Source organism: Chelonoidis abingdonii, chromosome 7 (assembly GCF_003597395.2).
Source record: "Chelonoidis abingdonii isolate Lonesome George chromosome 7, CheloAbing_2.0, whole genome shotgun sequence".
Lineage (NCBI taxonomy): Eukaryota > Metazoa > Chordata > Testudines > Testudinidae > Chelonoidis > Chelonoidis abingdonii.
In genome coordinates this window covers 57,969,737-57,988,854 of record NC_133775.1, presented here as the reverse complement: position 1 = coordinate 57,988,854, position 19,118 = coordinate 57,969,737, and the positions used below count along the sequence as shown (strand labels likewise).

The 19,118-nt window shown below is 51.7% G+C and overlaps 1 protein-coding gene across 1 annotated transcript in view; it reads left to right on the top strand.

Annotated features, from left to right (window-relative positions):
* QSOX1 (quiescin sulfhydryl oxidase 1) overlaps positions 1-19,118 on the top strand; it is a 42,305-nt gene that overhangs the window by 2,222 nt on the left and 20,965 nt on the right. Inside the window, exons 2-4 of the mRNA XM_075067897.1 lie at positions 6,248-6,348; positions 17,487-17,535; positions 18,019-18,121. Of these exons, the coding sequence (XP_074923998.1) occupies positions 6,248-6,348; positions 17,487-17,535; positions 18,019-18,121 (253 nt within the window). The remainder of the gene's footprint in view (positions 1-6,247; positions 6,349-17,486; positions 17,536-18,018; positions 18,122-19,118) is intronic.

Sequence of the window (19,118 nt, the reverse complement as noted above, 5' to 3'; positions counted from 1 at the left end):
TATATTACATTGGTGGACGTGCAGGTGAATGAACCAGTGATGGTATGGCTGATCTGGTTAGGTCCTGTGATGGTGTCGCTGGTGTAGATATGTGGGCAGAGTTGGCATCAAGGTTTGTTCCATGGATTGGTTCCTGAGCTAGCCTTCAAAGGGCTCTCCCAGCACTGAATCTTTGCAGCTGCTGTGGGATAGGTAAGTAACTATAATTATCCCTGTTGCACAGATCAAGGAACTGAGGCAGAGTGGCTAAGGGTCTTGCCCAAGGATACCCAATGAATCAGTGGCAGAGTTGTGAGTAGAACTTCCATACCTGTGCACTAGACCATGCAGCCTTCGTGATGAGATTACAGCCTGAGGTTTGCGTAACTGGATGACAGAGCATTGGTTCATGCTCACAGGTGTTTTCTCGTGTTGTGCCCTGATTCTAGACACTGGTGGAACAGCGCTGATGTGACTGTGTGACTTAGTGGGAGGCCAGGAGGGATCATAGAGATCCTTGTCATCCCCTTGAAGGCCTCTTCAGCACTTCCCGTGTGCATCGTCCTGAAGGGACTGGGGAGAGCTTGCCATAATGGGGTGGCCAGGACCAGCCTTAGGATCAAATGACTCTTCACTCCCTCTGTGCTTCCTCCCATCTGGGGATCTCAAAGTGCTTCCTAAACAGTCAGGGATTCAGCTTCCAACCCTTGTTATTCACAGGAGGGAAGCATTATTCCCGGCTCGCAGAAGGGAGAACTTGTCAGAGGCTACGCAATGCTTCGGGTTGCCCAGCAAGTCACTGGCACAGCTAATTTGGGCCAGGCCTCTGATCCATGGGTTCCCATTCCTATGCCTTAACCACAATGACAGCGAGGTCCCCGGCTGCCAGAAGAGGAGAGGCACATTGTGACTTATTGCTGTCCTCTCCAGGTCTGCTGCCAGGGAGCGCTAGGGTGGGCCATGCACTGCCGAGCTTGCATGGGGTCTGGGCTTACACGGAACAGGGTCCCACATGCTATGGGCCAGCCTGTGGTGTGACGCTGTAAGCCAGCCTTGCCTCTCTGGTGATCTTACCACAGGGATTGAAATTCCAACATCTGGTGCCCCTCAGAGCATCATTTAGGGACTCTTTGCTGTAGTTGCCTGTACCTTCTGGACCCCATCCTAGTGTGCTCCAGATAAGACTCCTGCACAGTGACATGCCCAGGACTGGGGACAAACAGACATGGGAGGGCCATGAACCTCATACACACAGAGGCCGTGTCTGCATGGATCCTGTGAGCTGCCATGGAAGCAGTAGAGTCTCACGCCCCAGGCTACACATGCTGGTCTGATGCCTGGAGCTGAAAGGAGGATGCCGCTGATTGCAGTTCTCTGGGGTGAGCTGACAGCCCTTCAACCCTCTCTGGAGGAGCACACTTAGTGATGATGGCTGTCAAGTGGGGCTGGTGTTCTGTGGGCAGTGGGGAAAGGAGCCACGTGCTGGTGGCCTGTGTTACGCAGGAGACCTGACTAGATGATCACAGGGGTCCCTCCTGGCCTCGGAATTGATGACTCTATAGGTACTGTAGGCACATGGCCTCCCATTGGCCCAGAAAATTGTATTGGGCTCTGTGCCAGCCGGGCATCGCACATCCACTCTGTGCAGAGCTCTCCTGCTGACATAATGACGGAAGAGTCTTCACTATGAACCCACGTTTGCCTCCCTCTGACGTGTGTTGACAGAACCCAGCTCATACAGCTGGAGGAAGTACACACACCCACACGCCAGGGCTGAAGAGATACAAACGTGCCTTTAGCGCAGCATTCAATGGTGGTGTGCACTGATGCAATCTAAGCAGGGAGCTTCTGGCCCCTTGCAGCCCCTCACAACAGCCCCGGGCTGGATTTGCTTGTCGTTGCAATTTTTCCTCCCCTTTTTCAATTCTGGCAGGAGAGGCTGTGTTTAAACTAAGGACACTAGAGAATTTTGTCTCCGCTTGCTGATGGCTGCGGAAGCCCATAAATCAGACTTGGAAAAGCTCCATGAATCTAATTGGGCAAATGCTGATCTTTAAAGTGAAACTTCCTGGAGCGGGGAAGAGCCTGGCCTGCCAAATCCATCTTGGGTTGTCATATGAAAACGTGATGGAGAGTTTATACGAAGAGACCTTGCCTGGGTGGGAAGGGAGAATTGTTTCTCCTTTGTGTTTCTCCCACCCAAATCCTTTTCTCAGCCGATCAGTGCAATTCATACACTCCCCTTTCCCTGCACTTGGGAAGCCCCGAGCTCCAATCTGGCTTAGGGGGAGATTTTCAAAAGGGCTGTTGGGTACCTGCATCCCATTTGTGCCTTGGAAAATGTCCCCTTAAGTCACACATGGGGAAGAGTTTTGCTTCCTTGTAATCCCCACCTCACAAAGTCATTATGCGGCTGGTTACAATTGGCAGCCTTTCCTCAGGAGAATTAAGGATGTAGAGCTGCCAGACCAATGGCCAGTACCCTGTCCCTGACAGTGGCTAGCAGGAATCCTCTTAATGGACACTATGGAATATCCTGTGGGGAACTTAATTTCTCGCATCCACCAGGCAATGTCTGTCTGCGTCCTGAGCCCTGAGAGTTTAGAGCCCTTCTAATTTTTCCTAATGTAACTGAATGTTCACAGCTGTATGTCCACTTGCCCAGGCCTTTTCTAAATCCTGCTAAACTCTTGGCCTCAGTGAGATCTTGTGGCAGTGAGATCACGGGTTAATTGTTTTTAACATTATTTCCTCTGATCAGTTTTAGTGTTGCTGCCTTTAAGTGTTACTGATTGTCCCCATGTTCTTAGGTTAGATGAGCAGGCCCATGATTACCTGCTGTGTGGCAGTTATGCTTTTCTATACCTCCATCATGTTCCCCTCCCGATGCCTGCTCATGTGGAAGTCTTCCCATGCATCTTGTCCTAAGCCCTGGTCAGAACATAAGAGCTGTGACGGATCTGCATCCCAGCAGGTGAATAGGAGCAAGTGCTGCAGGTCAGGATCAAGGTGCCGTGGGAAAAGTTGGGATGCGCCTGGCACTGGAATAACCAGAATAGCAGGACTGTTGAAGGTCAGAGTTGAGCTGCCTTGGCAGAGACATCTCAGAACTCAGGGGTGTTGCAAGATGAGGGCAGCTTGCACACCGCTGGTCTGCATGAGCCTGGCTCTTGCTAGTGCTGTTTTTTCCTGGCTTTCTCCACCCAAAAGGTGCATTAAACCACCCGTTGCCTTAATGTGAGCTGAGCCTTTTATGTCCACTGGCGGGGAGCATGAAACCCGCCTGGAAGGAACGCCCTGTGCTTTCAAATGGATCATCCCCAGGGCAGTGCCCAATAAGAGAGAGGCAAACATCCCTCAGTCTGATTGTGAGCCCAGCTTTCACGGCCAGTGTGTGGGCCCCAGGATGGTTTCTAGGGGGCCCCGACACAGTCCTTGTGTTGCAGCTGGAACATGGCTATGGAGGAGCTGAATAGAAGGCAGATTGTGGGGACAGGAGGGAAGCGCTCAGTGGCTGGGACCTATTCAGTGCTGTGTGAAAGGGATGTTGCATTTTGGATCTTGGGGATTCTGCACAGAGAAGCTAGAGTAAAGGATGTGAACGTTCCCAGCACTGCTGGGAGTACAACTAAAGGGCAACCTGCCCCAAACACTGGCTCTGGCCCCCCCTTGCCCTGTGGAACTGTCTGCATGAGCTTGACACCTGCCCTGCTCCTTCAAGCCCAGGTAGCAGCAGCATTGCCAGTGTGCTCCCCACTCTTTGCTGGGAGCGGGCACCTTTTGGAGCACTGCATTTGGCCTCAACTGGCCAGCAGGGGTTGCTCAGACAATAAAAGCACAGAACTGCCTCTCAAATTGAGAGCTGCAAATGGCGCTTATGCAGTGATTTGAGGGCTAGAGTATATTGGGGGGCTGGTATTTCCCTTGGACTTGAACCCCCTGTGTGTGCTGCACAATGTTCTCTTGTGGGACTGGCACAGGTAATGGTACCGTGTGACCTGTGCTAATGGCTGCCTGTCCTGCACTGCAGTAACACCTCCGTCCCTGCCAGAGCTCCTGCATATCAATCACACTAGGTTAGGTAGCCACCTGGTTGCAGTGGCCAGAAGAATAGCTAATCAATGCCACTGTATTCCATCCCTGCTATGCCCACCACCTCTGATATCTTGGCTCCTGTTCCCGTCCTTTTGAGCATGTTCCGTGGACCAGACCCCAGAGCAAACAGAGGAGGTTCTATATCAGTCGGATATGCTCCCCTCTGAGGAGTGGGCTGTCCCAGGCAGACATGCTTGGAAGGCGCCTGCAAGGATCCGGGGGTTGCAGCTCACAGCTCAGAAGAGCTGAGTTTTCAGGGAGGTGGATTTTTCTAGCCAAGCATCATTTTAGAACGAATCCCCAGGGGTATCCGGAGGCAAATGCCGAGTCTAGTTTCCTAGGCAAGATGCTCTGTTCAAAAAAAAATACGTGGGGGCGGCTTGCTGTGACGTCAGGAGGAGCCAGAGGCATGGATGAAGCAGCCGTGTACTCACTAACTGTGTGGGGTGGACCCTGGAGCTGGCCTGTCGGAGTGAGGACAGCATTGCTGTGCGTTGGGGAGTAACGGTGGCCTGTGCCCACATGTGGGGAGAGGGAGAAGAATGTTCTGGGCTCACAACTGCTGCCAGAGAGGCCTCTGAGCCACAGTGTTTATGAAAGAGGGATTAACAGCTCTGCACTGGATCCCTGCCCAGCTCTGCCCCTGGCACCAGGCTGAAGCTGCTCTCCCTTATGTTCCTCCTCTGGTCTCCCAGGAGTGTCTGCTAAGCCTGCCACTGCAAAGGGCCGGGAGGACGTTCTTGTTGTGCCTGGTGTGGAGGAGGCGAGGTCACTGGAACAAAAGGGCCCAGTTCTCCCTCCCTGGCACCTTGCCCACAGATGAGACGTGTGAGTTTACTGCGCTGACCCATGACTACTGTGGGATTCCTGTCTCTGCAAAGTCTAGGGAGCTTCTCTTTTGGGATGGGGAGAAGCTGTGAGCTCAGGTGAGCTGTATATTGGGGCTGGAGTGCCTACCCTCGCCCTATGACTGCAGCCCAGAGAGAAGAGGATGGTAGCAAGAGTGAGGATGCCAGTTTGCGGGGTGGGGGGGGGAAGAGATGCGGTACGCAGTCTGAGTTGCTTAGATCTCAGCCCCCAAGGGAACACATGTGCAATGTGATATTATCCACCACTTTGCAAGGCTTGCATGTTTCACTCCCTGCAACCCTCAAACTGTGGCTGTCAGGCCAAGGGGGCCTGGGTTGTCCTTGGAGATGAGCCCTCTGAGGAAAAGGCCGGGTGCTGCCGATGACTGTTCCTAGGTGAGCATCCCAACCCAGCCTCGGCGTGGTGCCTGGGTCGCTGGACAGCTGGAAGGGCAGTGGGGTGGTAGAGATGGAAAACTGAGTTCCTGACACCCTCCCTCCCCTCACATGAACACCTTTTGTAAGAAAAGAGGTTTGAGCCCCAGGCTCCTGACCAGATTCCAGCTCTGAGCATTACGCTCAAGTCAGTCCTAAAATGCTCCCATAGCATTTGCTGGTGAAGTGGCCTAGTGCTATATAAATCAAGTGGTTTGACTTGTGTAAAGCATGCTGCTCTGCTTCAAGTTTTAAGCTACTGTGCCTACTTTGCGCTGGTAAATGGCTGCTGTGCCGTACCCCAGAGCCAGCTGAATTTCATTGGTGGCTATAAGGCTCCCGTTGCATGAGTGTCAAAAGTGCTTTGGGATGAGCAGTGTTCTAGCAATGGAGGAGAATAGAATTCAGCTTCTGGCCATGGAACTGTAGGAAAGGTTTGAGGGGGGAGTTACCCATAATACATTTCTTCCCAGTGGAAAGAGCAAGATTTTGCTCCCGGGGGTAGGTAGGTAATGCTGGAAGTCTGTGCAGTCCTCAGCAGTGTCTGGGAGTGAGATGCAAGTAGAAGTAACTCCGAAATACTGATGGGCAGCTGTCTATTATGTAATTGCAATAGGGAGCAGTAGCTACGGTATAACAGAGGCTTCCCCCAACTTAGCCCTCGTCCAGCATGTCCTAGTGGCTCCTGCCCCATTTCCTGGGGCTAATGTGGCTGGGGGGGTCTCCCCATGAGCAGTGAAGCTGTGACAGGCTCTCAGAGAAAAGCAGCCACTAGAATTCAGAGTGAGCTTCTGCCCCAGCAGCTGCTCCTGTTCTCAACTCAAAGTGGCTGGGAGTGGAGAGGGGGTTCAGATCCTCTAATGTCTGTCTGTCTGTCTGTGTCCTTTCAGAATGGAGCCCCGCGGTGAACCTTGGCGTCCTCGACTGTGCAGACATAGCCAATCAGAAAATGTGCGGGAAGTTTGGGATAACTGGGTTCCCTACGTTGAAGGTAAAGTGAGCACAGGCTGGGGTGGGTGGCAGGAAAGCGGAGCTGGTCCACCTTCAATCTGTAGGGGTGTGTACTCAGCATTCTGCAGCGGTGCTCACACCAGGGCTCTAAAAATAGCTGCACAGGCAGTGCTTTGAACGGTGGCTCAGACTCTGAAGCCTAGCAGGGGGGTGGGAGGACCTGGGCAGGGAGGCTTGCTCCAAAAAGCTGTGACATTCCATGGAGCTGGTACCCCAGGAGGCCCCTGATCAGTTCTACTGTGGTCCTGGTCTCCAGCCTGTGTTTTGCTTTTGGGTCTGAATAGCAGCATTGGCCATAAGCCATCTGAAACCACCCCCCTCTTGCTTATCTCAGCGCTTCACCAGGCAGACTGTGTGTGTTTGGGATATGGATTGTTGCTTACCACCGGTTGGTCGGGAAGAAGAGCTCTTTGTGTGTGAAATCTCTGTCCCTGTAAGACCATGGCAGTGGCATTACCAAGGAAACCTGACTGGGGTGTTTCTAGGAATTGGCAACCTTTTGAACTTGAAGCCCAGCTGGCTTTTGTCCCCAATGTGCAGCTTGCCACCATGTACTAAACGTCTGTCTCAAATCTGGACTTAGAGTTCAGCATCTGAGTGTTTACTGTGAACCTTCCCCAAGCTTATACCCAGCTTGGATCTATCTCGCTGCCACCCACTAGGACTATTGGGGTTCCTAGTTACCCCGAGTCACCCCAAGCTTTCCCTGGGGGACCCCCAAGACCCAGAACCCCTAGAATCACCCCAAGAACCTCAGCAGTTTTTAAACAAAAAGGCTTGTAGTATAACGGAAGAGAGAAAAATACAAAAACTGAATAATTTTGGCATTAGAAAGCTCGTGAACTACCAGGCTCTTGCTGTATAAGAAAATATGAATCAGTACTGATAGTTAAACGATGCCCGATTTAACCAGTCCCAGCACAATCAACACACCTGTTAAAATACAATACACAAAGCTCATCACTGGCCGAATTACTATTGTTTCCTTTTGTTACTCACACTTTTAGAAATTAAAGGAATAGGAGTTAAGCGAGAAAGCTTTTGCTCCTTAGCTGGGAGAAACAAAAAAAAAGAACCAAGAGATACACATTTCCCGCCCCTGACTTTTAAAAAAATTCAGGTTCTCTGATTGGTCCTCTGGTCAGGTGTTTGGTTCCCTTTGTTCACCCTTTACAGGCAAAAGAAAATTAACCCTTACCTTACCTATCTACTTATGACGCCATGGCAGTGGCATTACCAGGGAAACCTGACTGGGGTGTTTCTAGGAATCGGCAACCTTTTGAACTTGAAGCCCAGCTGGCTTTTGTCCCCAATGTGCAGCTTGCTATCCCTGAGGAAGGAGTGAGCCTTGAATTCAATCCAGGGCTCTGGGACCAACTCCTGTATGAGATGGGTTCTGTGCCTCCCAGTACCGAATTTACCATGGCGCTGGGCCCACAGTCAAAAGGGGCCCTGGCCTGCTCATCTCCGCCCCCCGCTTTCTCCTGTGGGGTCAGAAACTTGATGCTGCCAGCTGCTTGCCGGCAGGAGGGGGAGGAGTGGAGCCGCAGCAAGCTTGCTGCTCTGGGGAGGTGGAGGAGAAGAGGCGGGGAAGGGGCTGGAATTGAGGCATGCTCACTCCAGCCCCCTACACGACCCCAGCCCACTCCCACAGCCCTCTGTCCACCTTGGCCCTTGCGCCCCCTCACACCTTCCCTGACCCTTGCACCCCCTCATAACTCTTCAGCATCTCCCACACCTCCCCAGCCCCTGCCCTGACCCTTGCATCCCCCCTCACACTTCCCCAGCCCTGACCCTGCACCCCTACACCTCCCCAGCCCTGACTCCTGCATCCCCCCCTCACACCCCTCCCTGCCCCTGCCCTGACTTCTGCATCCCCCCGTCATGCCCCCCAGCCCCTGCCCTGACTCTGCACCCCCCCTCCCATCCCCACCCCAATCTTGAGAACCAAACAGGAGCTGCCTCAGGTAAGCGCTCCACACCCCAACCTCCTGGCCAGACCCCGCACCCCAACATTTTTTTACAATATTTGGAAAGATCATTAAGTGGTCCCTCGAGACCCTCCGTGATTTTCAAGTGGCCTGTGGAAAAATAAGTTAGACTACAAGAAAAATCAAGGTACCTCACTTTATTTTCATTTACTTGCTATTACTTATTGGAGGAGGATGAAGAAAAAAAGAATGAAAAATGGGGATGGGGGGAGAAGAGAGAATATTCTTTTTCTTGGCAGGGTCCCAAGGAGGAGCCCCAAAAATGAAGCTAAGCACAAGGCTGGGGGGTGGGGGGCGCCCTCTAACTAAATCCACCACTGGCTGTCATGTCACCTGGGCTGGGGATACTGTCAGTGTAACCATGAGGCGAACTAGGCAGCCGCCTAGGGCGCCAAGATTTGGGGGTGCCAAAAAGCGGTGCCCAAAAAATTTTTTTTACACTATGCTGGAGTCACATCTTACATGGGGGTTAGGTTTTAAAGTCAGTGTGCAAGAGGAAAATCACGTATAGTGAAAATTACCATAAAGTACAGTACACACAGTATACACTAGAACCAGGGGTCCTCAACCTACAGCGTGCATGCCAAATGTGGCACACAAGCGGATTTTTTTTTAATGGCAGGCTGTGGGTCCTGGCCGCCACTGAGCCCTCTGCCGACCTGGGGTTCTGTTCACTCAGCCGGCAGCAGGCTGAGCAGGGCTGGCAGTGGGCCGGCTCCTGCCAGCTGGGGTCCCAGCTTCCAGCCCCGCTCAGCCCACTCAGCCTGCTGGGGTTCCAACTGGCTCCACTCATCTTCCTGCCGGCCTGGGTGAACGGTCTGGGGTTCCGTTCACCGGGGGTTCTGTCCGCCAGCCGGGGGTTCTGTTCACCCAGGCCGGCAGGAGGCTGAGTGGAGCTGGCGGCTGAGACCCCAGCTGGCAGCAGGCTGAGGTCCCAGCCGCTGACCCTGCGTAGCCTCTTGCCAGCCTGGGGTTCCGGCTGCCAGCCCCTTGCCAGTCAGGGTCCCGGCCAGCAGCCCCGCTCAGCCTCCTCGTGGCCTGGGGTTCTGTTCACCCAAGCCAGCAGCAGGCTGAGCAGATCCAGCGGCTGGGACCCCATCTGGCAGCAGGCTGAGCGGAGCCACCGGCTGGGACCCTGGCTGGCAGCAGGCTGAGTGGGGCTGGCATCTGGGACCTTGGCTGGCAGGAGCCGGCGGCCAGAACCCCAGACCAGCAGCAGGCTCAGTGGTGGCCGGGACCCACAGCCTGCCAGTAAAAAAAAAAAAAAAAAAACCAGTTCCCTTGCCATCTTTGGCATGCGTGCCGTAGGCTGAGGACCCCTGTTCTAGTGTATGCAGTTTATACTGCATATTCTGTGTGTACTGTACTTTATGGTAATTTTCACTATACGTGACTTTCCTCTTGCGCACTGACCCTAGAACCTAACCCCCATGTAAGATGTGACTCCACTGTATTCATTTTTGAAAATTTATAATAAGCGATGCTCCAGGGTATGGTACGCAATGTGGAAGTTTCGCCTAGGGTACAAAATATCCTTGCACCAGTCTTGGATACTGTGTCAGCTGATCCCCACAGTCTCCAACCTATCTGGGCAGTACGGCAGACATGGCTCCTCTCCACTCCCTAGCGCCCCCCCCCCCCCCTTTAAGGCTTAGCCCTCTTACTTTTAAAAATGATTGCTTGTCCCTCTCCCCCCCTCAGGCTTTTCTGGCAGCCGTGTTGCCAAGTATCCAGTTTTAGACTGGAAACTCCAGTAGAAAATGGGACCTGGGTGTCCGTTTAGCAGTGCTGACTAGTAACTAAAAGTCCAGTTATAGGAGTAACCACATTACCCTCTGCTCCTCCCACTCCCAATACCCACCCCAGAGGGCTAGAAGAGAATCTGTCCTGCTGCTGTGGGAGGAGGGGCAGCTCAGTGCAGAGAGAGACAAAGAGAATGGGCTAAAACCGGGTAGGTACCTGCTCTGTGTGGGCAGGGGCGGGGGGCGGGGGGGGATCCTGTTTACCCTCTCCCCAGCGCTGCTGCGCTTGCAGTTTACCCCGGTCCCTCCCTTGCTCCAGAGACCAACCCTAGCTCCTGCCCCACTGTGCTTTTACCCCTGGCCCCTTTTACAATCATTCCCCAGGGGGGCCCGCAAATACATTTGGTGCGGAGCTCACAAAAAGTTAATCCGGCCCTGGTGCCTCCTAGAGCACTTTATTCTTGTGGCTTCTCCTGGCCTGTTTCTTTTAACTGTTTCCTCTCCCTGTCAGTTCAGCTGAATGATGACCTTGCATCTGTTTATATAGCACCCCAAATGCTTTCCTGGGCATACACTTAGGAGTCGCTTCATCCAGCACTGAAATGCAGCCATCTCTGGAGTGAAACACAGTAGCTATTAAACTGTACATAGCATCCCTTCTCAGGCATCTAGAACAGACATATCCAAGTGAGATTGCCGTGGGGATCTGGGGAGGCAGAACGTAGTGAGACACAGAGGAATTTGGCCAGGAGGCTGGAGCTAACAGCTCAACTCTTGTAAAAAGTACCATGGGGGTCTGCCACAGGTGACTTCACTTTTGTGTCTATTCCCTAGGCTGCAGGGGCGCTGCACAATTTCATTTCCATCGGTTAAGTGCTTTGAGGCTTTCCGTATTGGGTGGCTCTGTTGTTATTGGCAGTTGAACTGCGATTCCACCCCTTGGTCCCGTCCCCAGCAAAAATTGTGTAAATATATATAATTTAAATATTTCCTCATGCAAACAAACCCCAGTCCAACATAAGCAAGAATGCAAAAGCCTCAAAGGTGCTTTGCTAACAAGCAATGAATTCCCATAACTTGGAGTTCAGATGCAGGGCTTAATTATTATTACTATGCGCAGGGCAGGAGAATGGCACCAGAGTAGTAAAAGTTACTCTCCATTTTTCTTTCCTACATTTCTGTTGGGGACTCCCTGTAATGAGCCCTCTCTGAAGTCGTAGTAGGGAGAGCAAAACCAGAGTCTGGTATGTTCCTGTTCATCCTCCCTTCAGGTTCCCAGCACGCCTCTTGTCCTGGCTGTGTTCCTTTCCCAAGGAACGGGGACTCTAAGTGCCTGAATCCGTTCCAGCTGGGACTATGGTGTGGTGCCTTTGATCTGGTGCAAAATGGAATACAGCATATGACCGTTTCAAATGCCTCTGTCACAAACATTTCCTGAGGCAGACCTAGTGCAGTTCCCGCAAAGTCCTTTAAAGAGACGGTGTCAGTGAGTCCTGAGCAAACATCACTGTGTTTCCAGTGACGCTTTGGATTATTTGAAGCCGGAAGAATTCTGTGACTTGTTTTTTGCTGTTTACTTTCTGCACTAGCTGGTAAGCTTGCTTTGGCTGAGCTGTAACTCAAGCTAATTGATTGCCTCTTAACTAACAGGATGCCAGACTCCAGGGTTGATGTTCCCCAATGTTGGTTCCTGGTCGGATCTCCTGAAAGAAACACTTTATGACTGGCTACTCGAGAATTTACAGTCATGGTCATTAACTTGAGTTAAGGAGCAGTCAGCTAGCTGCAGTTACAGCTGGACCAAAATCTCTCTCTGACTGTTTTTGTGTGGGATTTTTGACAGTGAGATAACTAAGGCATGGTAGCTGCCCTGCTGGAGACAAGGGACAGGTCGTTTTTAGCATGATGTAGCTGGATGAGGTCAGCACTAAACCCGCCACCTGGGGTTGACTTCACCTAGCTACATCCTGGTAAATGAAAGAGCCTTGTTTCCACTAGGAGTTTGCAGCGGGATCGCTAATGTTCATTATCCTGCAGTAAAAACCCAGCCTTTTTGGCAGTGAAAATAGCCTGTATTTTTGTCCACACTGGGAAGATGAGTGGCATAGTCAAACATGGTGTGTAAACACTACTGTACACCTAGTGTAGACAAAGACAATTGTGTTTAAGAAAGTTAGCTGGTTGGGCTAGCCCTAGGGCTTTCTACACTGTAATGTGAATGTTAACACGGTGGGCTTGGCCCTGTACCAGGTGCTGAGTGGTGTTAATGTTAATTCAAATGTGTTAGCTGACGACATGTTTTAAAATTCCCCTCGCTTCCCAGGTGCACGTAAACCTTGTGATGAAACCAGACAGGTGAGTTTCACTTCCCGGGCCTCGTGCACTAGCATGGAGCCATTGGCAGCATGGAGCCTCGTGCACTAGCATGGAGCCATGTCATCACCTACCCTCCCCCCTACACACTCACTCCCAGCTGGACAAAATTTGGCCATCTCAATGCCTGTGCTAGCAATTCCCTCCATTTCCCAGCCATGTGGTGAGTCGTGTTTCAGTGTAATGTCTGCAGGATTGCCAACTTCAGGAGATCAGAGATTGCCCAAAAAATCATGTTTTTTTTTTTTTTTTTTTTAAACAAAAAGATGTGTTTTTCAGGTCAGTCGCTTGATTTTGGACTCCCTCCTCCCCCTGCCCAACCCCAGTTTGTGTGCATCTGACAATCAGTGTTGCCCACTCTGCCACATGTACTGGATAGGGTGATTTTGGCACCCGTTACAGGCGCTGTCACCCCCGCATCTCCCTGTCTCCTGCCCAGTAATTAATTCTGTCCAACAGGCCTCCATTGTTTCAGCAGCAGGTGACCCCCAAAAATCCTGAAGTTTGAGAGTTCTGTCATGAGATTATGAGTAAGGCTTAATTTTATTAAGAAATCGCATGTCTGGGTCTATGATCAGACTTAGTCCCAAAAGAGCTTTTTTATTTAAATGCCTTGGCCTGTACCTTCAGAGACCTGCCTCTAAGGCCAGCAAAACTCCTCACTTGCGGCTCTCCTGCACTGGAGAATCTCAAAATGTAAAGGAGAATTTCTGATCTCTTTTTCGCTTTTTTATTTTTGTAAGTTAATTTCCAGCCCTTTTCCTTCGATAAAGATAACAAAGTGAAGGTCTGTTCCAGCTTCTGTTCGGATCAATGGATTGGAGCCATCAGCAGCTCCAGTCAAGGACCAGCAACTTGGGAATTTGCACGTCACCTACTTTAGTTCAAGAAATATGGGCTATATTTTTCTGAAAATTGCCCCCTGGTATAGCTGCACCTGTGGTAGTGGCTGTGGGAGCACTAATATATGCCCCTCGCTGGCGGAGATCTTTGATCTTTAACCCACAGATATTATTACAAAAATAACTTTATTTTAATAAATCATTCAATCATTGAATTCTGAGTTTGAAGGAATCAGGTGTACCAGCTGTACACTTTACTACTGCTAAAGAATTCAGAGTAGTTAAGCAACAATTAAAAGCCTTGGACAGAAACACCTCTCAAAAGGGACAAAGTCTAACAAGATAATGAGTCTGTTTGCTGAGCTTGTTTATTATTCAAATGAAGCATTTCAAAGAAGTTCAGAGTGAACAATCAAGTCTTGGAAGCAGTAAGCCATCTAGAGGTAGCCACCCAAGATTTCCATTTCAGTAAAGAAAGAGGTGGCTGGAAAAAAAAATTCTGACATTTGCAAGTTGGCATCTTTGGGTCTGCAATGACGAGTCAAGTCCCTTTGGTTTGGTTTTTGTTCCCTCTAGGGCAGGGCATGTTGTAAACAGCAGATGCACAAGAGCCATCTCAGGTAATAATGGGCAGTAACCCCAGTGTCTCGCACACTTGGGCGGGTCAGCTCTAGCTTTGACTGGGGGAGCCCTATGGCTGGGCTGGTGGCCAACAAGAGGGTGATTGTAAAAATTCACCCAAAGTTCCTTTCTGTGGCTGGCTGGAAAAAGAAACTTGCCGGACTCCTGGAGTAATTACAGTCCTGGGATCAGACTAAGAAGAGCTCCAAACCTAGGGGGAAATGAGTGGATGTGGACCCACTCCAGGGGTCCTGTGAGACCCCTCAATCTGCTGGGTACATTATTTGGCTGTTGACAGGTAGAACCAAGTGCTGGAGCGATGACCCTTACCTCAGATGCCACAGGAATGGGCGTGATGTGCTAAGCCCCTTGCCTGGCCTAAAATACAGCGCTGGAGCCTGTCTTTAACAAGGCTTCCAAAGCCCATAGTGACCTGCTGATGTGGCAGTGCTACAAGGCCGTTGGTTGGCGTTGGGGTTGGTGTTGGTGTTGTGTTGTCCTCTCCCCTCTCTCCTCCCAGCACCTTCTGCAAACAGCTTTTGCTCCCAGCCCAGCCTGGTTAGCAAATATTTGCCATGAGATTTCACTGATCCTGCTGCCCTGTCTGCATGGAGGGAGGGGGGAGTTTGCACAGCTGGCATCAAACACAGAGGGCACATGACTCTTTGCAGCAGGTACTGTGGGGCGGCGTGTATCCTGAGCCCTGGATACATAGAGCAGGCCCCCCTCTGCTGGTGAGCCTTTAAAGGGACTGTCAAAGAGGCAGGATGAATGATCTCAAGGGCTGGGGGGGGGGGGGGGGGGCACTGTGGCTGTATGAGGTTGGCTGTGTTCCTGGGCCCTGGCCAAAGGAGAGAGTGGGCATTCTAGGGTGACCAGATGTCCCGATTTTATAGGGACAGTCCTGATTTTTTGGTCTTTTCTTCTTATATAGGCTTATATTACCCCCATCCCATCCTGATTTTTCACACTTGCTGTCTAGTCACCCTAGGGCATTCATCTCCCACGCAGCCCCCGTGTGCCAACCCTCCCACCTGCCCTGCTGGCCCTTCGCTGTAACCCCTGGCCTGCCGCTGTGCGCGGGGGACTGAGCTCTCCAGGGGTGCTGCTGCATCAGATAAGCAGCTTGGGTGGCCAGCCCCTCTCCTCCATGCAGAGCTGCAGCCTTAGCATCGTCACAGCCCTCCTCTGGGCTGGAGGCATCGCTGCGTTCTTGGCCAACTTGCTGCGTCCCTTTTCCCAGGGCAGGACTTCACACACCCCCTGTTCCCAGAACTGACAGGCAACTGGTCAGTCAGCCCGGCTGGCTCCTCCAACAGCAGGACTCTCTCTCCCCTTCCAGGACCTGCTAGGTCCAATGGGCTGCAGCCCTTACGCTATTGAGCCTAGTGATTCTCCTTCTGGCTGAACACAGCCAATGGGGGGATGTCCCTGCAGTGCCTTGGCATGCTCAGGATGGCGGCCTCTCCCTCATCTGCAGCATGGCTTTGCTGTGGGTTCTGCTGCCCATGCTCCCCAATGCCATAACTGCAGCTGGAGCATTGGCAGCTCCCTCGTCTCTATCACGGTCAACTGCCGCGTACCAGGCTCTGGTATCCTCACAGAACCCTCTCAGAGCTTCCTGGAAAGGGCAGGAGCCCTAGGCTGGGCTGGGCATCTACCTCCATGGAAGCATCCCCTTCTGCAACCCGTATGGTACACGCACACTTGTGCCCCCGGCCCCTGCAATAAGCTATTCTTTCTCATCCTTTATCCCTCGCCCCCGGGCCAGTGTGCACACTAGGCACTGGGGGAGGCAGAGCTGGTGTGCAGTGCCAACAGTGAGCTGAGGACACTCAGCTCAGCCCATTTTAACTCATTGGATCCAGACAGGCTGTGATTTCTGCTTCCCCACTGTCTAGCTGAGAGTGGGGCTCTGACAAGGGCTAGTTGGCAGGGTCAGCCTGGAGAAGCCGGTAGTCTAGGGAAAACATCCAGACTAGCTGGGCATCTGCTCCATCGATTGGGGTAGTCTGCCTGCTTTTACTCTACGAGGATCGCGATCGAAAGGTCCCATTGTTCCTTCTTGGTGGTGGCAGCTGAGAGCGCTCTTAGTTTCCTTCTTTGGTGAGGAGCTTGCACTGAGCGCAGCGACCAAGCTCTTATCCTCTCCAGACTGCATTGCTGCACTGTAGGACTTCGCCTAGGACAGAGGGTGGCCTCCCACTTCCAGAGCAGGCCTGGCCTTTGAGAGATGTGACGCCCACGCTCCAAACAGCATGGACATCCAAGCCATTCCATTACGGGTGCCATTCATGGGGCTGGGTTTGATCTATAACCAAGATCCTATGTACCGTGTAGCCAGGTGACGTAAATTCTGCAGCACAATCTCTGCATTTCACAGTGCCCTGGGGCAGCTGGCTGGGAATTCTGTCTGCTTCAGCGGAATTAAAAAAGGTGGACTTTCCATAATTGAAATATGAAGATGAACATGCACTTTGGCACAGGACCCTGCCCACCATTGACCTTGGTATTAAATGTCATTCATCTGACGTGTTTTTAACTTTCATTGTACTGCAGAATTGGTCAAGCTGGGCAAGTTTGAAGTTTTGGCATCTGGGGAGGGGAGATCGAGAAGAGTTTTGCACCTGTGTGCTGTCTCTGCAGGCCAGAGCCACTGACAGACTTGTTGACAGCCCCCAAATAGGAATTCTGAGGGCTGATGGTGGGAAGGTTGCAAGATGTGTGTTTGGATTGTGGTTGGCAAAGAGACCTTGACTCTCCAATGCCCTCTCCTCCTTCCCACCCCCTTGCTTAGTCTGACAGACCCAGTATGTGGGTTTGCCCTTCAGGGTTAGATGAAAGATCTGTTTGCTCCCCGAGGCATTTGCCAGGAGGTGGGGTAGGCTGCTGAGCAGACTTGTGTCTGGGGAGTTTCATTGAGTCTGTATTGGGCTGATTTATTTATTGCACTTTGTGCCTGTTTTAATGATTATTCTGCAGGTGCCTAGAGACCTTTTATAAATTGGCAAAGCCTAGTAGATGGAGCATTAGACTGGGGCCCCAGGAGGCCTAGGTTCTATTCCTGGTTCTGCCACTGGCCTTCTAGGTGACCATGGGCAAGTGACTTCACTGCTTTGTGCCTAAGTTTCTCCATCTTTTAAATGGGGATAATGATATTGATCTCCTTTGTAAAATGCTTTGAGATCTACTGCTGAAAAAGCTATGTAAGAGCTGGGTGGTATTATTAGGTATGATTAAACTCACTTGGGAAAGTAATAAACTTTACCTTCTGTATAGCATTCTTCAGCCCTACTTCTCAAAGCGCTTTACAAAGCAGGTAAATATTTTACAGATGGGGAAACTGAGGCAGAGAGAGGCAGCGATTGGCCCAAAATCACCCATCAAGTTGGTGGTAGAGCTGGGAATAGAACATAGATCTCTTGAATCCCAGTCTGATGCCTTAGCCATCGGTCCATGCTGCCTGACAAGTGCTTTGTGGGTTGCAGTGAATGTTGTTAAATGTTCTCCAGATGGTCCTGCAGACACTCTTCTCTTGTTTCTTTTTAGTTTTTCAAGGCCTTCTCCAAGAGCCCTGAGGATGGGATAAAGATATTCCGTGAGTATTCACAGCCTCCTGGCTCTTTAATCCTTACTGGACTCCCCTGTTGGAATTCGTCCTGCTGTGGTGGTTTCCTTTCCATTGCTGCCTGCACGCCTGCTGCGTTCTAGAGTAGGGGCTGGTCAGCGAGTCGTTTCCCCAGGTGAGGGTGGGAGGGCAGGAGGTTTTGGTGGGGGATGACTCACGAGAGGGAATCACCCGGCAGGGGATAAATGAATAAAGCATCTCAAGCTTTGTAAAACAAATGTGTTTCTGCCATGCACCACTAACCAGCCACTGGAGGGTCTGCCAGGGTGGGTTGGGGATATATAGTACACTATGGTCCAGTAGCACTCAGTCCCCATGTGACACTGCTGTGGCTTCTAGGATCCAGCATAGTTGGGATCAGGGGTTGGGATGGGTCATTGTTACCTTGGATACAGTCCTTGGCTTTTTGTGCATGGTACTTTGGTGGTGAGCTCTGTTTTGTTCCCCCAACAGATCCTGGGGACAGCATTCAGAAGCTGAGGCAGAGCATAATCACCAACCTGGAGATGCACAAGGAGACGTGGCCACCTGCCTGTCCACCACTGGAACCAGCCAGGTTATTGGAAGGGGACATAATAGCAGAATGTAACTGTGTGTGTGGGGAGGGGGGCATGGGGTGAGAGAAACAACAAGGAATAGACTTGTGCTTATCCGGGCCACCAGTAGCAGTCCTTGAGACCTGTGCCGCATGTGGATGATGACTGTGTTCAAGGGCCTGCCCTTGGTTCAATCCCTGTTATCGTGTGGAACTGAATTCCTTCAGGTTGGGCTGGAGACCTTGCCCTAGGCGGTCCCGAGGAGGCTCCTGGTTACTCCCAGGACAGTGACACGCACTGCAGAGGTGTGAGCGGAACTGACGGCCTGGTGCCGGAGTGACTTCCTGGAGTGACTGTGATAGCAGCACATGGACCAAACGAGGAAGGCAACTCTTTAGCCAAGAATTAATAGGCACAGACATTTTGAGTTGCCTCCTTGGTAACGTTCCAGACCTGCTACGTGTATCTTATGTATGTGATGCGCCCAGAACTGTCAGTGTGAGGCGGGTTCCATTACCTACAAGGTTTTTTCCCATGTTTTGTCTCTAACAAACCTGCCTGTAACTACAACCCCAGGCTGGAGAGTGGTGGCTGCTCGTATTAGTCACTGGGGGGAGGGTATGTCCTGTATTACTTGTATGGGGGAAGTGTCAGTGCCCTCTGTGTATCGAATGAGACTTGCTGACGGCCTGGAAAGGGCAGATGAGCCCTAGTGCTGCCCATAGCAAACAGATGCCCCTGGAGTGGCAGTGGCTTGAGTGTTTGGAGCAGGAGTCTGTGTTGTTTCCCCTGGGATGCACGTGTGCGGGGTAATTGATGGTCCGCGTCGTGGCCGGGGGGAATGGCTGGTGGCACAGAGGTGCCATGCCCACTACTGTCCATGTCCTTAGATCCTAAAGTTGCCTTGCAAGCTGAAGTCACTGCTGCCCTCTGGCTCCTCCCTGGCTGAAAGCCTTTGGTTGAATCTTGCCCGTTCAGTGTACGATCTGGGAGCATCTAACCTGACCTGCCAGACCT